Source organism: Diaporthe citri (assembly GCF_014595645.1).
Source record: "Diaporthe citri strain NFHF-8-4 chromosome Unknown scaffold_1, whole genome shotgun sequence".
NCBI classification, from domain to species: Eukaryota; Fungi; Ascomycota; class Sordariomycetes; order Diaporthales; family Diaporthaceae; genus Diaporthe; species Diaporthe citri.
In genome coordinates, this window is record NW_025064846.1 from 9508379 (window position 1) to 9526230 (window position 17852).

Here is a 17852-nt window from a genome sequence, read left to right on the forward strand (position 1 = left end):
CCGTTACTCCCAATGGAATGAGGGCCGTTCAAGTCCGCCCCGTTTAGGCCAACCAAGCCTTGATTAGCAGCCAGTTCAACAGCTGCTGGAAAACAGAAGTGTCAAAAACACTGCCTATGGCCGCCGCGGGCGCGAACCATGACATCTCCCGTTCATTCACTGGGGCCAAAGACTTCGTCGCGCAGCATCAAGCTCCTTCACTTCTTTGAAGGAGGACTGCGGGGCCGGTACCTATCTGTCGAGGGCAGGCGGGAATCTTCCGAGAGTCTTTGGTCAGCAACTACAATTTGTGAAAGACCGACCATCCGTGGCATATAGCTTGCCACGAGAATACGAGCTGCTGAGATAGCTCGATTGAATAAAAGGGTACTTGAGGTCACATACCATGGCGACTACCATCGAAGTAGCGTGGGGGCGAGAGGGCCCCACGGCTTGTCTTGCTTGTATCACGAATTGGGGAGCGTTGGCGGTAGGATTCGTCCGCCTTGCTCTGTGAGCTGCTCCGGCCGCGGCCTGGGGATCGAGACCTGCGACGGGAATGCGGGATGCTGGGCGGTGAGGAGCCACTTCCCGCAGCTTCCTGCTGAGCTGCGAGTTGGCCGAGCTTGAAGCCCTCCACAAAGGCTCGTACCTGGGCGGGATCCGACATATCTACGCCGGAGGACACTGGAGGGCTGCTCTGGGGCGGCTCTGCGCTCTTCGTCTGGTGACGCTGCTTGATCATCCGCCGCAGCTCCTCCTCGCGATGGCTAAGATCCTCCACCTGTTTCTTATCGGCGGCCTGTCTGCGAGTGCCGCCATAAGACGAGGGCAATCCGTTCCTGGGCCACTCCCGGCGAATGTACCTGAGGGCCTTCTCGGCGACATGCGCCTTCGCGTCTGCAGCGTCGTTGAAAAGGGTGTTGCTATTGATGACAACATCCTTCAAAATCACCGTGGACTGGTACTTCGGTCTTCCATCCTTGGTGAAAGTCTCCTTGGTCTTGAATTCGGGATTGAAATGACGCCGTTGACACTCAAAACTCAGCCTTTATGGGTCAGTATCAGTAACATGTTTACGCGTGGGCCCGCAGAGACTGAGGCAGCAGATATGATAGTAGAAATCCTCATTTGGGACGCCTTCTGGCAAACCTCCCTCGAGGCCAGCCAGGGAGAATGCCGGTCCCTGGTGAAGTCACTTACCAAGTTGTCACTGGGGCCCCCGGCTCAGGTAAAGTCGGGCCACGACCCCCGCCGTTGTTGTTGGTCCTGCTACTTGCGTCCGCTTGCAACTTGCGCATGGCGGGTGGAACGAGACTGGCGACAGGTTGAGGCGCAGGAAGGGCTCCAGGTATGGCAAAGCCTGGAGCAGCCAAGTGCATATTGAATGCCGAAGGCTGCTGGAGGGAGGGGTCCGGGAACGACGTGCTCGTGCTCGTGCTCGTGCTCAAGCCCATGCCCATGCCCATGCCCATGCCCATGCCCATCAATGGGGTGGGCATGGAACTGTAACGAGGACGACCCAAAACAGCCGCAAAACGGTCTTGAGGGGTTCCAGGGGCTGGAATGGGGCCACCAGTAAATGGCCTGGGGAATGGGTATCTGGGAGAGTTGGCCGTGGTGGGACGCTCGGGCTCGATGGAGTAGCTGGGGAAGGGCGGGATGTCTGTGGCCCGGGTCAGTAACCTCTTGTCGGGGTGCCAGACCAGAAAGAACAAGACAGTAGATACTCACCAGGACCTGGTGCCTCGCCAGACTCCACCTTGGGAGGCAAAATGTCTGAAGAGCCCGTCTTGCTCATCTTGGCGAGCAGTCTCTCGACGGCGTCTGTGGGCATTTGGAAGGCGTGTCAGCGAAGCAGAGCGGGAATACAACAGCAACAACCACAACAATAACTGCACCAGTACCAGGAAGAAGAATACGGGCGGGGAGACTTGCAAGGTCTGTGGACAGTCGAGCAGGGGAAAGGAGGGTTGAGGTAAAAAATGTGACCGATGATTTCTGAGGCAGGTGGAGGGAAGGAGGAGTATGGTAGCAGGGAGCGACTCGCTGTGACTGACAGTTTTGCCAAACAGAGGCGGTCGCGGCACGTTATGACGCGATGGGCGGACTGGATACAGATCAGACACTCTTGCAGGCAGGTAAGGAGGAAGGTAGGCAGTCGTGCATCAGACAGTGTCCACAATGCGTGCAGTAAACAAAGGCTAGGTGGGAGTGTGTGTGGTGCGCCTTTGACACGAAATGGGAAGGCACCAGTGCAGATGCCAGGGATGTTCAATTCGAGTAGCAGTTCAGGTCGTTTGGAAGGTGCACACTACCCTGGTACCTAGATCCGTCATGAGCTTTGGTCTGCATCAATCAGTCAATCCACCTGGACACTTCTGCCTTTTCCAGCCATTTAGCAAATCAGGCCATAACATGGGCCAGCTGCTCTCCCTTCTCCCACCTGAGGATATTTGCGACCTGCTCCTCATACCATTTGGCCAGCGTCTCCTTCTCCGCGTAACCCGTGTGAGGCGTCAAGATCACCTCGCCCCTCCCATCTTGTCCCCACTTGGTCGTCCTCCAGGCACTGTCCAGCGGCAACGGCTCGAGCTCGAACACGTCAATCGCTGCTGCGCGGATCTTGCCCTGCTCCAGGACGTCCTGCAGGTCCTTTTCCACCACGAGAGGGCCTCTCGATGTGTTGATGAACAGCGCCTCGGGCTTCATCAGCTCCAGCTCCTTCTTGGTGATCATTCCCCTCGACCGGTCCGACAGCACCACGTGCACGCTGACGACGTCTGACTGCCGGCACAGCTCCTCCTTGCTCACTGCCCTGAAAGTCTTCTCCCCATCCGCATCCTCGACAGGCAAGCCCGCCTCTCTGGCCTGCTCGTCCGCCTTGTCCTGCGTCAGGTTGGTGCTCCACGCGATCACCTTCATGCCGAACGCAGTGTGCATGATCTTTGCCACAGCAGCACCGAGCCGCCCCAGCCCGACAACGCCGAGAACTGCGCCTGACAGCCTCACTGCCACTCCGGTCTGCCATCCGCCCGTCTTGACGGATCGATCGTCCGGCACGATGTTGCGGGCCAGCGCGAGGATCAGCGCCACACAGTGCTGCGTTGTGCTGTCGCCAGCGCTCACCGCGCCCGCAACAGGGATGCCGTGGTCCTTGAATGCGTCCAGATCCAAGCCCTTGTTGCGCGTTCCGGTCGTAAGGAGGAGCTTGAGGCCCGGCAGGCGCGAGATGAGGTCTCTCGGGAACGGGGTGCGCTCTCTCATCGTGCCTGGCGCTAGTCAGTCTTGGGCGTTTCCATGCAGGTCTGACGGTACTCACAGATGATTTGAAACGGCTCCAGCCGCTTGGCCAGCTTGTCTTTCTCATCCTGAGATGTCTTGGGGTGGTTGTAAGGGAGCAGCGTGTCCTTGAAGATGGTTACTTCGAATTTGCTGGAGTCGAGTTTCTGGAAGATGGGTCCGGCGAAGCCGAAGTAGTCATCCAGCACGGCTACTTTGAGAGGTCCTGCCATGTTGTCGGTTGGTGATTATTGCAGTGAATCTGAAATTGAGACTGGTGTGTGCTTGAACTGTGTTAATACTTAGCCGAAAAGGTAAACTGTGAATATTAGTAATGGAAGATGTTGTCGATTGTCTATTACTCAGATGCTCCGAAGCCGGGTACCGGTAGGACATGTCGTCAATCATCCCCCGCATTCCGGATGCTGATATCCGGCTATCGACATGGAGGATATTTGATTACCCGTGCAACCCTCACGATTTATGTAACAATTGAGTCGTGTGTTTCCTGCAGCACTCAATCTCGAGGCGAAGAAAAAGAATTATCCCGGGGAATCAAGGCAACATCTCTTTAGATGGTTGACGCCACATTGCTTCCAAGAAAAAGACGTCAGCAGTAGAGGGCATCACCGGCCCCACTTGAGGCCCCTTCAGGTCTGGTAACAAGACATCGACCGCATGCGTTAGAGGTGCTCGTCAACCAGCGGCCGTCTCTTCCACAGGGGACTCCGACGCCAGAATAGCCAGGCAAAACAAAATTCTAATACTTAAGAAACACAGAAATGGCTTACCAACAAATAATAAAGCTCCCAAAAACGCACTTGGAAAAGTGGAGGCCCGACTTTCCCTAATCATTTCCGATCAGACAACGAAACTTTGTCCCATCCAAAATCGCCGGGGATTCGACGTCTTCTGACAATGCCACTCTCTTCCAATGTAAGTGATCTGTGTGAGTTCCAAGGAACCGCACGTGTGTAGTCTCTAATAATCCAGTTCTGCCAGGTCCTCCGACTGCTCCAACGGCCGCTCGTCAGATTCGTGTGTGCGCACCCCATGTTCGAGAACATACTTCTGCGCTACTTCGTTCAGCTCGGCAAAGGTGCCGACCTGCGGTCTCCAGTAGGGGGTTCTGCTCTGGGGCGCTGGACCTGTGCTGTACCCTGCACTCGACTGGACCTTGTCGTCCATGGCTCGAAGTTTGTGCAGCAAAAATTGGGACGTCTTGCGTTTGTGGGTCTTTGACAGCACAACTAGCATGTCGTTCTCAACCAGATCCAACAGGTCGTGTACCCATCGTGAGCAGTACGGGTCGTCGTGAAGTTCGCTTATGGTCTGGAAAAGAATTAGTCTGTTGTCTCAGCGGATGGGCTGGGAGATGATTCATCTTACCTTGGACACGACATCCTTCACTTTGAATACAAACATTCCCGGCGTGGTTTGCTTTCGCTCTTCGATATCGAAATAGATGTCTGCCTTAGTACCGAATATGAATGGCGCTGTTCGTGCCTGATCAAATTGGATCTTCCCTGCATTGCCCCTCAGCAACCAGCACATGAGCTCGAGATAGAGGCAGCCCAGCGTCCATATGTCAAAGCTTCGGGAGATTGTTCCACCCTTGATATCACATTCTGGGGGTCTGTAAGATGGTGTCATCTTCAGGCCTGTATTTGGTTGCATCGATCGGCTCTTTTCGCTATTCATCGCTGTCAGGCCCAAATCCGATATCACCAGAGTGCCACGGTCTGTGGGGTCATCTGGCCGGGATTTAAACCAAAGAATGTTCTCCGCCTTGATATCGCCGTGCCTCCCAAATTTCCTTTCTGATTTGAGGTGGCTAGGGTTGTGTATTACGTTCACTGCTTCCATGATCCCCAGGCATTGTCGTGAAAGCCAGCGACCCAGTTCAATGTCACCTGGGTCTGGTTGCGGGTTGTTCTCCCAGTACTGCTCAAGATCACATTCGGCCCATGGGAAAATCATGCAATAGTATTCCGCTTGCGTGAATGTCGCCAGAAGAGTGACAAGGTGTGGATGGACCTTCCCGTTGAATCTCTTGAGTGCGTCGACCTCGTCCCTGAATTGATTAACAATCCTTTGCCGCAGCCTTTTCACGGCGAAAAGTCCGCCGGCGACATTGATCTACGATCAGATAAGCAAAAGTTGAGGGGTGAGCTTAGAGAAGGATAAGACATACTGCTCTCAATGTGTCATGAAATTCATGGCATCTAGGGTGGATCTTGACTCTTGTCACTGTGCCATACCCGCCGTCCATTGCGTTGACTGGTGGAACCACGGCTTCTTCGCACCACGGCAAGATGTCTCCCTCGTCCAGATCGAGGTGGATGATAGCATTGTTTCTCCTGTCGAACCTGAATACAGGTACCGCAAGGCGCCTCTGGAAAAGTTCAAATTGCTCTGACTTCCAGGGTCTCCATTTAGAGAAACAACATACTGTCTCGGAGTCTGCTCGGCAGAGCTTTCTGCTGGGACTCCCATGTTTGTTCCTCAGTGTCAGGGGAAGGTCGTGGTCACGTACGCCCTGCGGGCATCCGAGGATGTGTTCCACGAGCACTTGAACCTCGTCGAGTAGTACAAGAATGGTGAAGATTTTGACACACTTTCCGGACCTGTCCTCCCACACCCTTTCCGCTATACTCTCGCCTTCTTTTCGGCTATAGTTCGGGAAAGCTTTCAAGATCTCGTTTGTGACAGCCTGTCTCGTGATTATTCTTTTCAAGACACCCGGTGGCCAGAACGATGGGGTAGCGCCGTTCGCGTGGTTGACGGCCTTTTGCCAAATTCGGTCTTCCAAGTCAAGAGCCTCGTCAGTCTCTGAAGGAATTGGGAAATCATCCCGTGTCGCATCCGTGTCGTTCCCATCTGTGCTCTCGTCTTCGTAGTCGGATTGGCCATCAATCGATATCCTGGGGATCGTAATTCTAGGTGTGTCTTGATGTGCGGGAAGCGGAGGTTGGTCACTTCTCTCCGGACCCATGCTTTTGCTGGTTAGTTTAGGCTTGTAAATCAGGAAGATGAGACGTACTTGACGCTCCGTTGCTCTGTTGAGTCCTGAACCACTTTCCAATCCAATTCGAACATTTGGTCATCCAACAGTTCAGGAGGTGGCGAATTCGTGTAATCCATAAAATCTGGGTCCAATGTGTCCATAGTGTCCATAGAGTCATCTGGTATAGACTTGTTCTCGTCATTAAAAGCCAGATGGTCTTCCCACTCTTGTCTGAATAATTTGACCGTTTCTCGTGTCTCAGCTTCGGATTCAGCCGCTTCTTCGTCCGTAGAAAAGTCCAGAGACCTCGAAGCAATAGAAGACTGATGCGTTGGGCTTTTCTTTGGCTCCGTTGTTTGGGAGGAGATTTGTTCTGGAATGTCCAAAGACAGCAGGGCAAACTGTTGCAAATGTTTGATGACGTGCTTTTCGAGAGTGTTTGACGTCGTGGGGGCGTCTGAGCAGAACGGACAACATTCAATCGTAGGCGAGATGGCCTGGCGACTGATATCCGTGATGAGAGAAAGCTCTTCGCTTGAAAACTCGCTAGCGTGAACTGTCATCATGTGATATTTATAATCTTCAGCCGTCTCAGCCACAAAAGGTGTGTGATCTGCGTGTGCGGCGACGCAGTACCATCCCATACGATGAGCAGTCTTCATATGTGAAAGCCATTCCGCTTCGGTACGGTATATCTCCAAACCTTCGCCACAGTTTGAAAAGATGCATATGTACGGTTCCAGATCCAGCTTCACGTGTTTACTAAAACATATTAGCGTACCAACCAAGTAAGGTATGTTCATACCTCCTAGACCAACTCTTCAAAGGACCTACTCCATACTCACCTCCACGCATGGGGTGATTTGCTAACATCACTCCTCAACACAAGACGGCAATAGGGGCAGGTGAAGTCCTCGCCGGCCGTAGCGGCTTTGGGTGGGGGCGGGATGGTCAACTCATGCGCGGAACTTTTTGATGTCATTGCCGCCTTAGATATCTCTGACTTCTTGTATATTGGATTGCGCTTCCAAGTTGATATGTTCAATGTCGTGGCCCGATTAGCTCTAGAAGAGATGTCTTGATCCATGCCTAGTGAGAGTCTGGGCATGCTTGTTCCGCTTTGGCTTGGATAGACTGGCTGCGGAACGTCATGGGCTTGTGCCAATGTTTGAGATGGCGTCTTTTGCAATGATGGTGCTTTGACATGTGGAAACGACCATTCAACTTGACGGGACCGTCGGTACAAAACTCGTTTTAGACGTAAAATCATTGTGTCAACCAGCCGGTCAATCATCCACTCGTCTTGCAGACCAGGACTGATGTCGTGTATCATCGCCTTGTAGCGGCCCCGCACTTCGCTTTCGGAGGCTTGTTTGTCTCCTTTGTAGTCCTCAATCTTGAAATATTTGGCACTGGCATTCTGGCTGGTCGAGCTAGCTCTCCTGATCGAATTTGATAAACGTTGCAGCCAGTCGATGCTTCGATGGATCGAAGCGAGCAACTCCTCCGAACTCCACTCTTTGAAGGGATCGGGTTCGCTCGTCTCGTGCGTGGTGGTGGTAGGAACGATGTCACGGCGGCTTGCGTTGAGATCGCTCGAGTTTCTCGCCACGAAAGTGTCATCTTCAGATGTGCTTTTGCTGAACATCTCATGAACTATCTCCATCCGTAATTAGAGCATGATTCGGCACGACTCAAATGATCAACAAGGCGTACACTGAAGGAGCCGGCACTCAATGATGCCGAGCTGACCAAGAAACAACTCCTTGATTTCGCCAACCTCCCGCACTCGATAGTCTAAAGACAACTGGTCATCTGCAAAGACGCCAATGTTGGAGATCCAAAGCCGGAACCGCGAAAACGTGTCAATCAATCCACTGATAACATGGTCGTAGGTGCCGCCTCCTCGCTGGACTTGGGCCGAATGAGATATTTCGGTAAAAGACTGGAAACATATTTCGGACCGCTTACGTATCTCGGCGTGCTCTCGCTTTGTGGTCATTTTGATAGGCGGCGGATTGTCGATGACAATTGGGGACGAACAAGAAACTATCGAAAACAGTCAGGACAACAGCAGATTCAAGGGTATCGACTTTGCGTAGGCCAGAACTTTTACCGACGACGCGACCCAACTAAGCGCTACTGCAGCGAATTCTTTTTCGCAGATCTGGATCGAATGATTGGCCTGTGACACAATCTCCACCCTTGTGAAGATGCACGTAACACTCTGGAGCACGAGAGGAGTGTGTGTGTACTTCACAAGTACTCCTGGCCATTAGGTCCACAGTGTTTGAGCACAGCTATACTGTGGAGTTTGGTGCACCGAACTCGGAGTACAAATTCCCGCGGCGGGGGCCTCCGTACTGTCATGCCCACGCTTCCTTCTCTGGTGGGCTACTTTGAGACTACTAAGCAGGTAGGCTCACGACGACCTCCGTCTTCAATCGCCCGGATACACATTCTTCTGACTCCGTCACCAGCCAGCTTCAACCGAGCTCGTCTCGTGACACCATAATGGGTGCCGGCCTGAGCAGGCAAAATGAAAACGAGTCCCTCCCTTGGGAATTCACGTGGACGATATCTGCACTTATCGCTTTGTCAAACATCAGCAAGGAGCTGCAGCGAGAGTTCGGTCAGACAGACAAAAGGTCCGGCTGCCTACGTAACATCGAAGTCTCAGCCTGGTTTCTCCAGGGTCATCTACAGGGCATCGGCATCACGGAAGCCGAGAATATGATGGAGGACATCAGGAGATTAGTCGGCCCCCTCAACATAATTTTCAATATCGCACAGCTACCGGGAGGTGGATCATACGTACGTTTCTAAGAGCATTTCCCGGCGGCTGCGGTTCCATGACATGAAGCTGACAGGAGAGCAGGTGGATCAGTATGAGCGGCAAAAAGAGATCCATGACATCGTCAACGCAAAGCGCCCTTCGTACGATAGACTAGTCAGCCTCCTCTACTTTAGATCCCCAGATTCGATGGAAAGCTGGCTCGATTTGCAACAGGAAATGGAGCGCCTGACAGATAAGTACGAGTACCAGAACGGTATCTTGGATGACGAGATAGAGGCATCTAAGATGCCCAAGGATTTGAAGCCACCGGACGATGACTCTTGTCAATTTGTTTCCAATGCCTTCGGTGCAGCGCTGTGTAAACGTGGCTGCCATTTCCAAAGAGATGTCAGACTGAGACTCCGTACTCACAAACAAGGCGACAGAAAGCCCAAGCCCACGTCCTTGTGCATCATGACGAATTGCGATCCCGGAGGGAATCCTGAGCTCCAGTGGCATGAGTTGGAAGTCAGCACTGGCAAAGGAGACAAGTAAGTTGCCACCGTTGACCAGCCACAAGAAGCCAACCAGGATTGACACTGCGGTCTGAACCCAGAACGATTCCACCAGACTGCATTTGCGACTACTTGAAGAACCGGGGTCCTAGCTACTATCAGCTCAATCTTATCTTGACAGAAAACGTTCTGATCAGATCTCCTCACCGTGCGGATAAAGCCACGTTGAAACCGGAGAGCCTCCGAGGCCAGATTGATCTCAAGGCATTGATCGCTATCAAAGAGAAAGAATGGGGTCTCGACATCAAATGGGCTCTTGCCATTCTCCTTACGTACTCTCTGCTTTACCTGCACGGTGGATACAATATCAAAAGTCTTTGGCAACATGAGAACATTTTGTTCTTCCTCGATGGATCTGGGGTCCTTCCGCTTCGACCCTTTCTCGGCAACTCTGCACATGCGCCAAAAGTCACCGCGAATCCTGACAAATGCCACGACGACCCTCCTATTCTTATGCTTGGGGTAATGCTCCTCGAGATCTTCCTCGGAGAGAGTTTAGAATCATTCTTGGAGAAGAAAGCCATCGAGCCAGGAAAGACCCTCTATCTCAGAGCGCTGGGAGCCTTCGATCAGCCGGAGTTCTTTTGCTTCCCACCACAATTCCGCCTCGCCATACGCGCTTGTTTGTCTCCAGCCACGTTCGCGAATGTGAAAGATGACAACAAGGCTATGCGTTTGGAGTTTTTTAACCGCATCATAGCCCCTCTCGAAGCCGCTGCATGGGAGCATTTCACGACGCTGAATCCCGGAAACCCAGACGAGGCGGCGGCAGCAGCGTTCAATCTCGCCCGAGGGGTTGATCAGGCGCTCTTGCACTCGTTTTCATACAAATCAAACTTAGAGGGCCATCCTCACGCGCGTCTCGTGCGTCACGCCGGCGACGCGATAAGAGAAGAAAGGAGCTCAAATGTTGCAACTTTCACAGCCAACGGTACCAACTCCGCTCCATGCGAGCTAAGATTAATGCTAATGAGATTGACAGAAAACGACGCAATCGGACTGCTATCTGATATGGAGCCACTGAAGGAAGATTCAAAGTCGAGATTCCTATCCAGCCTTGCATGGCTTCGAGGTACTGATAAATTAGGCTGACTGAAATGCAGGGCATCGGATCACTGGCAGGACTGGCAGAACTGGTTCCAAAATTTCAAAAGGTTTCGAAACCGCATTTTCGACCGAATACCACCCAATGATGGCAATCGACCAAAGGTAACCGTCATAGACACGGGCATCGATGCTTCCCACCCATTCATTCGGTCGACAAGATGGTCATCATATGACGACATCGAAGACCAGCATCAGTTTCGCGATTTCTCTGGTGACGGCGAGCACGAACCTGTGGATTATGACGGCCATGGAACTTTTGTGGCTGGTCTCCTGCTGGAATTGGCACCAGATGTGCAGCTCACGGTGGCTCGCATCGGAAAATCAAGGACGACAATCATGACAGATGCGCGCATTGCACAGAAGATCATCGAGGTAAACAAAACTTTGGAAGCCTAGATTCGACATAGCAATAGTCTAATCACGTGTAACATAGGCCCTGGATCACGCCATCCAGATATGGAAGACTGAAATCATCTCAATGTCTTTTGGCCTGACCAATAGATCGCCGGAGCTCCAAACAGCGATAGAGACAGCCATCTCAAATGGAGTGATCATCTTGGCCGCTGCTGGCAACCATGGCAACAATAAGTCAATGCACTACCCAGCTAAGCACAAGGATGTTTTCAAGTGTCTCGCGACAGGAAGATATGGGACCGTCAAGGGATTCAGCGCTATCCCGGATCACGATGCCTCATCGTACTCTTTTGCAACCATTGGCTACCGGATCGTATCCACGTGGCCTTTGCATCTCCGGCAACAGGCCGAGGATGAAAAATTCGAAATTTTCTGCTGGGACGCCAAGAAGTCTCGTCCGAATTCTGCGTGTGAGCATGCGGGAAAAGAATGCGATATGCGAGTCGTTATGTCCGGAACATCATTCGCAACTCCGATCGTCGCTGCTCACGTGGCTCTCCTGTACCAGTTCTACGAGGTGAACCGGGCTGGCGAGTATGCTGTTGAGCTAGTGAAGGGCCGCGAGAGCAGGTTCAAAACACCGGAGGCTGTTAAGGCTATGCTGACGGTAATGAGCCGCTCAGTAGGCACATCAAACAGTGGCACTTGCAACTATCTCGCACCGGAATGCGGGAGAGACGACTGGATGAAATACGAAAACTTTTCATCTACTGGAATAACAAGAAAACGCTTTTTTTCCACCAGATTGGCCGATATATTACGTCAGAAGGACATAGTATAGCTTGACGAAGAGGTTGTTTGCAAGGTAATGGTCATTATATTCCAGTCTTTACTTCCATGTTGTCCATCACATTTGTTAGCTGGGTAAGTGTATCGAGGGTTAATATTCAAACGCCCTATCTCGATACTAGTAGTTGGGAAAGACTATATCCCCATAGCATTATGAACTAATCAGCAATGATAAATTTACCTAAGCCCGAAAGCTGTCATGCTGCCCGGATAACTAAGCAAGTACTGCTATCCTCTTCGTCGATAGCCTCCATTTTGCCGTCCTTCATCGCCAAAGATGGCCCAAAGTCCTTGAAATCCGCACTCGCATCCTCGATCTCCCAACAATCAGGATCATCTTCTACAGTAAAGCTTTCCTCGTCATTGGTGCTCCAGCGACCCACCCCGCTCATTTCCGCACCGCCCTGTTCCTCGCGTAGATCGAGACGGCGTTGTATCCAGCTCACTCTCAGTCTACGCAGGCGATATGCCACAACATAGGAAGTATCTGGAGTCTCGGCGGTGATCGTGGCATTAGACGTGTGCGTCCTTGCATCGAAGCCGCCTTCAACCCGCCCTTCGGGGTCCAGGATAGCTGATGCCTTGCCTTCTGCCGTCGCCGAATCCGTTTGCTCATGAAGAGCCTCCCCTGGCCACCTCACAATCTTGATTCCAGTCACCATGTAGAGTGTTTTCCCCGAGCTTCTGAGCTTCTGTAACTCATCCCGGATCACCTCGACCTGCGAGGTTCTCTTGACGTAGGTGGGGTCTTCAGAGATTTCGAAGTATTGGGTCTCCAGAACCGCGCCTCGCCGCTTCAGCACCTCGACTTGAGACGTAGACCCGCCTGCTTCGGCCGACAAGATTTTGATAATGTGAGCAAACACGCCAATGGACTTTTCGTCGACTTCGTTCAAGGTTAAGCTCCAATTACTAGATTTGGCTATGCGTGCCTTCAGGGGATCAGTGAGAGGTACTGGTGGTGCAAGTCGGATGTATGGAGTTCTGGGGTCTGTGATGACTTGACCCAGTTGAATGAGGTCATCTGGGTGGTAAATCAATGATCGGAGGATGAAAAAGGTCTTGTCGGGATGTGGAAGAGACATGGGCATCAGAATAGATCCGCTCACAACTTTATCATAAAAAAACCACTGATATGACAGAAGGCAAGTAAATTCCCGGAGGTGATTATAGAAATTCTGAAAGAACTACACACATCACAAAACGGGAGATTGGACTCCTTAAGTATTTCGTGTTAGGCTAGACAGTCTTTGCGCTAGCCTCAAAGACCGATGCATTGCTATAGTGGGGCAAAATGAACAACGCAGATTTGCACAAACACACCCAAACTCACCACCTTTACACAATTTTTCAGAATATGTTATTTTAATAATATATTATTTACTTGTTATTTAATATAATAAGCGTAATTTCTCTTTCTGACAAACGATATGCAGTACCTCACAGGTGTTTTAAGAGCCATGTGCCCCTCTATGGGATACCTTGCTAGTTAGCAGTGAGATCATCCTAGCACTAACGTCTTCCTTCAGGCAGATCACTCCCAGTTGTTTGAAACATTGGCGCATGACTGGGTATCAGAAAAAGGCCGCCGGTGAGGAGAGCCTGCCTTTGGGACGTCGTTGCGGTGTTTGACCGTATGCAAGGACGGCACTATTAAAAGTACGCCGCATTTGTACCTCAGATGTATGTATTGCACAGTATCCGCGAATACCCAGCTTATTGGCTGCAAGTACTCATGCAGGAGTTTTCTTTTTGCATACAGGCAGGTACAGGCTCACCAATCAAAGATCCTTGGCACGGATCCAGAACTCCTTAGACATTCGCCAGTTCGTTTTTGACCCAATTAGAATTGTTTTGGTGAACTTCATTGTGCGCGGTGGAGATGCTGAGACGGAGGCCAAGGGCAAGACCACCACAAGATGGGAATGAGCATGGGTACTCAGCCTGGGCGCTAAGGTACAAACGGAAAATCTGTGGATGTTTTTCAGAGCTTACCTGCAAGGCAGCCTACTACTTTAGGCACATCTCTGCCCAAGCAAACCATCCTGCCCAGCAAAGAACACGGCAAGTTGCTACGCCACACCTTTATGCTGTGCGACTATGCTTAGCTGGCCATGCCTCTGCCTCAAGAGCAGCTGATCATGCCACCCAATGACTAGAGCTGCTGTGCAACATGGGAAACCCCCTCTGGCGTTGAAAGGAGGCGTTTACACACGGAGTAAAAACAAGGCTTGCTGTGGAACACACCCGGATAAGCTACATGCAGTCAGCTCCCCACTCCACCACAAGCACCAGTAACCATTCCCCGTCTCCAGGGACACTTCCGGGTGAATACAACATAATCCGCTTTTGGATCTTGATGCTCTTTTATGGTATCTACGCCCTTGAATCCGTAGTAGGAGGCCTCTGTCTGTCTCAGCGATTGGGCACCCAGCCAGTAGCGGTTGCACACGTGGCGTGGGACAGGCTCCACAACTATTGGCATCGGTCGGCCTTGAGATGGAGGCCCCGGAGAGCAACGGAGCCTTCCAAATGGCGGCATACTGCTTTGCCATCGTTCCCATTGTAGGGTCTTTGGCTGCTGAAAGTCTGGTCATGGTTATGTTCCGCTACTCGCTCATCAGTGACTAGGTTGTCGCATTGCATTACGGTCGGGAAAGATTAGAAAGGACCAATGGTCCGTGAAGCTGCGCCTCGGCTCGGGTTGCATACGGCTAAGCCTCTATGCAGTTTTCACTGAAAACGGCTGGGATTAGTGGTCTCTGTCAGTGGTTGGCGCACCACATCGGTTGATGTATTATGCAATGGTGCAGCGTTTGAAGACCTCCAATGTGGGTAATGTCATGACTACTCAAAGCGCCAGTTAATTTTGTGCCTTCTTGGCAAGCGGACCTGATGTCGTTTTTGGGCCAGGGGTCTTTCTCATTGCTTACGAGCCCTAGATTGCGAATCCGGCCAAGGTGACCCATGAAACTGCTTCTTGCTGTCTTTTTAGCAAAGTTTCTGACTGGGGCGCCGAGAGCCCGTGATTGGACCTTTGTTAGCCTATGGGTCACCACTAATCAGTCTCACGGAAGGTTAGTCTCTCTGGCCTTGCCGGATAGGCCAGTACAAGAACTTTTGCTGGCGAATGTTGTCCAATGAGACCTTTGGTAAGGGTAATCAAGATGGGAAAGCTGCGGACAGGTTAACCCCAAGGAGGCTAGTCATCAGGCATAGTCGCAGTGGACGGAAAACCAGGGACCTGGGAATCAGATTTGTGGAAGTGTGACTACGTCTGATCAAGAGTGCGATGTTTGCATTTGAAGTGGGCGAGATGGTCACAACTCTGACGCCAGAAAGCCTGAGACCTTGAGAGCTTTCTCTCAGGTAGGCGTACGGCCTGTGTGCATCCCCTTCCCCTGCTGTCAGTGCAGGGCCTTGAGCGAAGACAATTGTGTTCTCATCGCTGGTGCAGAGTTCTCAGTGGCTTTCCATCTATTGGCGTTTGTAGTCCTTGAGACTGGACCAGTGAAGGTATCCCGTTTGTCAATCTAGACCTGTTGCTGCCTACTCCACCTTCTTGGGCACAGCGTCGTCTGGTAAATATGTTCTTGAAAATGTCGCTGGTCGCTGGTCAGGACGTCGGTGTAACTACTATGCTGTGACAGCTGTCTGGGGATTAGATTAAATTGGTGACAATTAATTCGGCTTGGGGACTTTGCAGAAGGTGTAGTCTCGCTGTGAGCGAAGTAATTGCTGCAGCAGGGGGTTGTGCCTGCCACTAGATTCGTGAGAAACCTTTCAGACAGATCTGGTCCACCATTGACACCTTATGCCCATGATATGAGCTGATATCCAAACTATGCGGAGTTGCGACGGTGGTTGTCTTCAGTCTTCCAATGCCCCGCATCTAATTGTGAAGAAGTCTCCTTCTAACCATGGGTGAATGGAACTCTTGGGTGACTGACATGGTTTGAAAGACCAGATGATAAAATTGCAATAGAATCGCTACTGACTACAATCCGTCTTCAATACAATAATGTCTTCAAAGAATCCCGCTCGCATTATGTGACTGGCCTTCAGTCCTCATTGTGTGACACTTCCCGGGCCGCAATACCATTGTTGTCACAAAGCTATTCTAATCAGGGCTTAGAAGCTCTGTTACTGTTGAGTCCCTTCTGTCCGTTCGGGAATGTGCCCTCAAATTCCCATTTAAATCATCATACCACTGCCTTACACTCCAAGACATTTCCCCATAGGACGCACAAACAATCTTACACAAAACCACAAAAGACACAACACAGAGACGACTGTTTGACACACTCAACCATCTTCCACCTACTCAAAACAAAGATCATGGAAAAATCATACTTTTTCCTCCTTCTGTTCTCTGGGTGTGCTTCCGCACACACCTGGCTTGAAGCATTGCAGTCCATCACCTCAAACGGATCTTTCAGCTCAACACTTGGTTTCCCTCGCGGCTTTGTTGCACGAAATGATCCCTCCTTCTCGGACAACTCTATGACCTACAGAATCACAGCGAAAGACTCGACAACCCCTCTCTGCCACCCCTCCCAGCAGGTTGCCAACGGGTACACCAACCCACAGTACCCACGTCTCAACGCCTCAGCAGGCTCTTGGATCTCTCTAACGTACGGAGAGAACGGTCACGTCTCTGCGCCCCAAGTGCCGGAGGGCAGGCCATACCGATCGGGCAACGTCTACGTCTACGCCTCGACAACCCTCCGAGATGAAGAATTTGCTGGTGTGCATGGGAACTGGACTGCAGATAACTCGCTGGAATCTGGTCGCCTGATCGCCACCCATTACTTCGATGACGAAATCTGCTTTCAGGACCAAGGTTCTAACCCCTCGCCCATCAACGCTCATCGCAAGGGCGCTTCCAAGAACCTGACTTCTGTGAACTGTCAGACCGACATCAAAATCCCTGAGGACATCACATCGGACATTCTCGCACTGTACTGGGTTTGGGATTGGAGCCTCTGGCCAAACATGGACAACACATCTTTTGAAGCCTACACTACATGCGCCGAGGTCGACATTTCACATGGAGGTACTCCACCTTCTGGAATTGCTGTCAATGATTCCGTCCCTCTGGACCGAAGGGCCCTGCAAAGCCAATTGGCCACCCAATTCGAAGTTTTCGAACTTGGAACCGGCACCGCGGCCCCACCTCCAGTCACGAGTCTGCCACCCACCACAAGTTCGAGTGCAGTGTCGCCCACTGCAACCCCTACCACTACCACAGGTACCACAACACCCAGGGAGGCCAATGAATGTTCTGGGTTCACGATCGGTGCCACCATCACTGTCACCGTCACGGCTGGGCCTGCTCCGTCGGGTTGAGCCTGTAATCCTTCTCAGAAGGCATCAGGGGTGGATTTCTTCTGGACCTCTACTCCAAGTCACTGCATAAATAGTACTTCTCAATGCGAAGATTTTTTTCGGTCAAGATGATGGTCATTGTTCGTGATTTGCTGAATTGTTGTTCCCATTGCTACCTCGGCCTTATACTTTCTGTGACTTATCCCTCTGGGCAGATCCACAGGGTTGACTCGCATTGCGTTCTGGCTTAGAATGTCTGTTTGCTTCGATTCATTTGATCGAAGAGCTGGCATGCCAGTCCAATGCAGAGACTGCTGAATTTAGATCTGAGTCATTTGAAACATGAGTGAGTAATCACTTGTAAAGCAGAAAAGCGAGCGGCGAGGGCCCCTGGATCAGCCTCGAACATATCGGCTTTCTTTGATTCACTGAGAGATCTCGCAGGATGGATTCATTGACCAAGCTTTGCAAGTGTCAGCAAGATAACTCAGTAGTCATTCCAAAAACTGGTACTTTCACAATGTGAGGGCACTCCTAAAGTACTTTGGGCTGCATTCGCGAAGGAATTCGTCTAGCTCAGCACCGAAATAAAATT

General features: G+C 51.5%; 6 protein-coding genes across 6 annotated transcripts; 2 read left to right on the plus strand and 4 right to left on the minus strand.

Annotated features, from left to right (window-relative positions):
- Nucleotides 1–197: 197 nt before the first annotated feature.
- On the minus strand, nucleotides 198–1816 carry INS49_002471 (uncharacterized protein; the record flags this gene model as incomplete). Its single annotated transcript, XM_043163282.1, has 4 exons — nucleotides 198–256; nucleotides 385–1028; nucleotides 1183–1645; nucleotides 1714–1816. The coding sequence occupies 4 exons, from the start codon at nucleotides 1814–1816 to the stop codon at nucleotides 198–200; spliced, it is 1269 nt and encodes a 422-aa protein (XP_043031788.1).
- A 569-nt stretch (nucleotides 1817–2385) lies between these two features.
- On the minus strand, nucleotides 2386–3494 carry INS49_002472 (uncharacterized protein; the record flags this gene model as incomplete). The annotated part of the gene is made up of 2 exons (XM_043163283.1): nucleotides 2386–3251; nucleotides 3302–3494. The coding sequence occupies 2 exons, from the start codon at nucleotides 3492–3494 to the stop codon at nucleotides 2386–2388; spliced, it is 1059 nt and encodes a 352-aa protein (XP_043031789.1).
- A 748-nt stretch (nucleotides 3495–4242) lies between these two features.
- INS49_002473 (uncharacterized protein) lies at nucleotides 4243–8270 on the minus strand (the record flags this gene model as incomplete). Its single annotated transcript, XM_043163284.1, has 7 exons — nucleotides 4243–4593; nucleotides 4651–5400; nucleotides 5456–5656; nucleotides 5714–6257; nucleotides 6305–6725; nucleotides 7580–7924; nucleotides 7985–8270. 7 exons carry the CDS (start codon nucleotides 8268–8270, stop codon nucleotides 4243–4245), a joined length of 2898 nt encoding a protein of 965 aa, XP_043031790.1.
- Nucleotides 8271–9004: 734 nt separating this feature from the next.
- Nucleotides 9005–11766, plus strand: INS49_002474 (uncharacterized protein; the record flags this gene model as incomplete). The annotated part of the gene is made up of 8 exons (XM_043163285.1): nucleotides 9005–9082; nucleotides 9147–9423; nucleotides 9484–9595; nucleotides 9661–10550; nucleotides 10602–10656; nucleotides 10723–11098; nucleotides 11160–11690; nucleotides 11764–11766. 8 exons carry the CDS (start codon nucleotides 9005–9007, stop codon nucleotides 11764–11766), a joined length of 2322 nt encoding a protein of 773 aa, XP_043031791.1.
- Nucleotides 11767–12126: 360 nt separating this feature from the next.
- On the minus strand, nucleotides 12127–13014 carry INS49_002475 (uncharacterized protein; the record flags this gene model as incomplete). The annotated part of the gene is made up of 1 exon (XM_043163286.1): nucleotides 12127–13014. One exon carries the CDS (start codon nucleotides 13012–13014, stop codon nucleotides 12127–12129), a length of 888 nt encoding a protein of 295 aa, XP_043031792.1.
- A 3253-nt stretch (nucleotides 13015–16267) lies between these two features.
- Nucleotides 16268–17278, plus strand: INS49_002476 (uncharacterized protein; the record flags this gene model as incomplete). Its single annotated transcript, XM_043163287.1, has 1 exon — nucleotides 16268–17278. The coding sequence occupies one exon, from the start codon at nucleotides 16268–16270 to the stop codon at nucleotides 17276–17278; it is 1011 nt and encodes a 336-aa protein (XP_043031793.1).
- Between the last annotated feature and the right edge of the window lie 574 nt (nucleotides 17279–17852).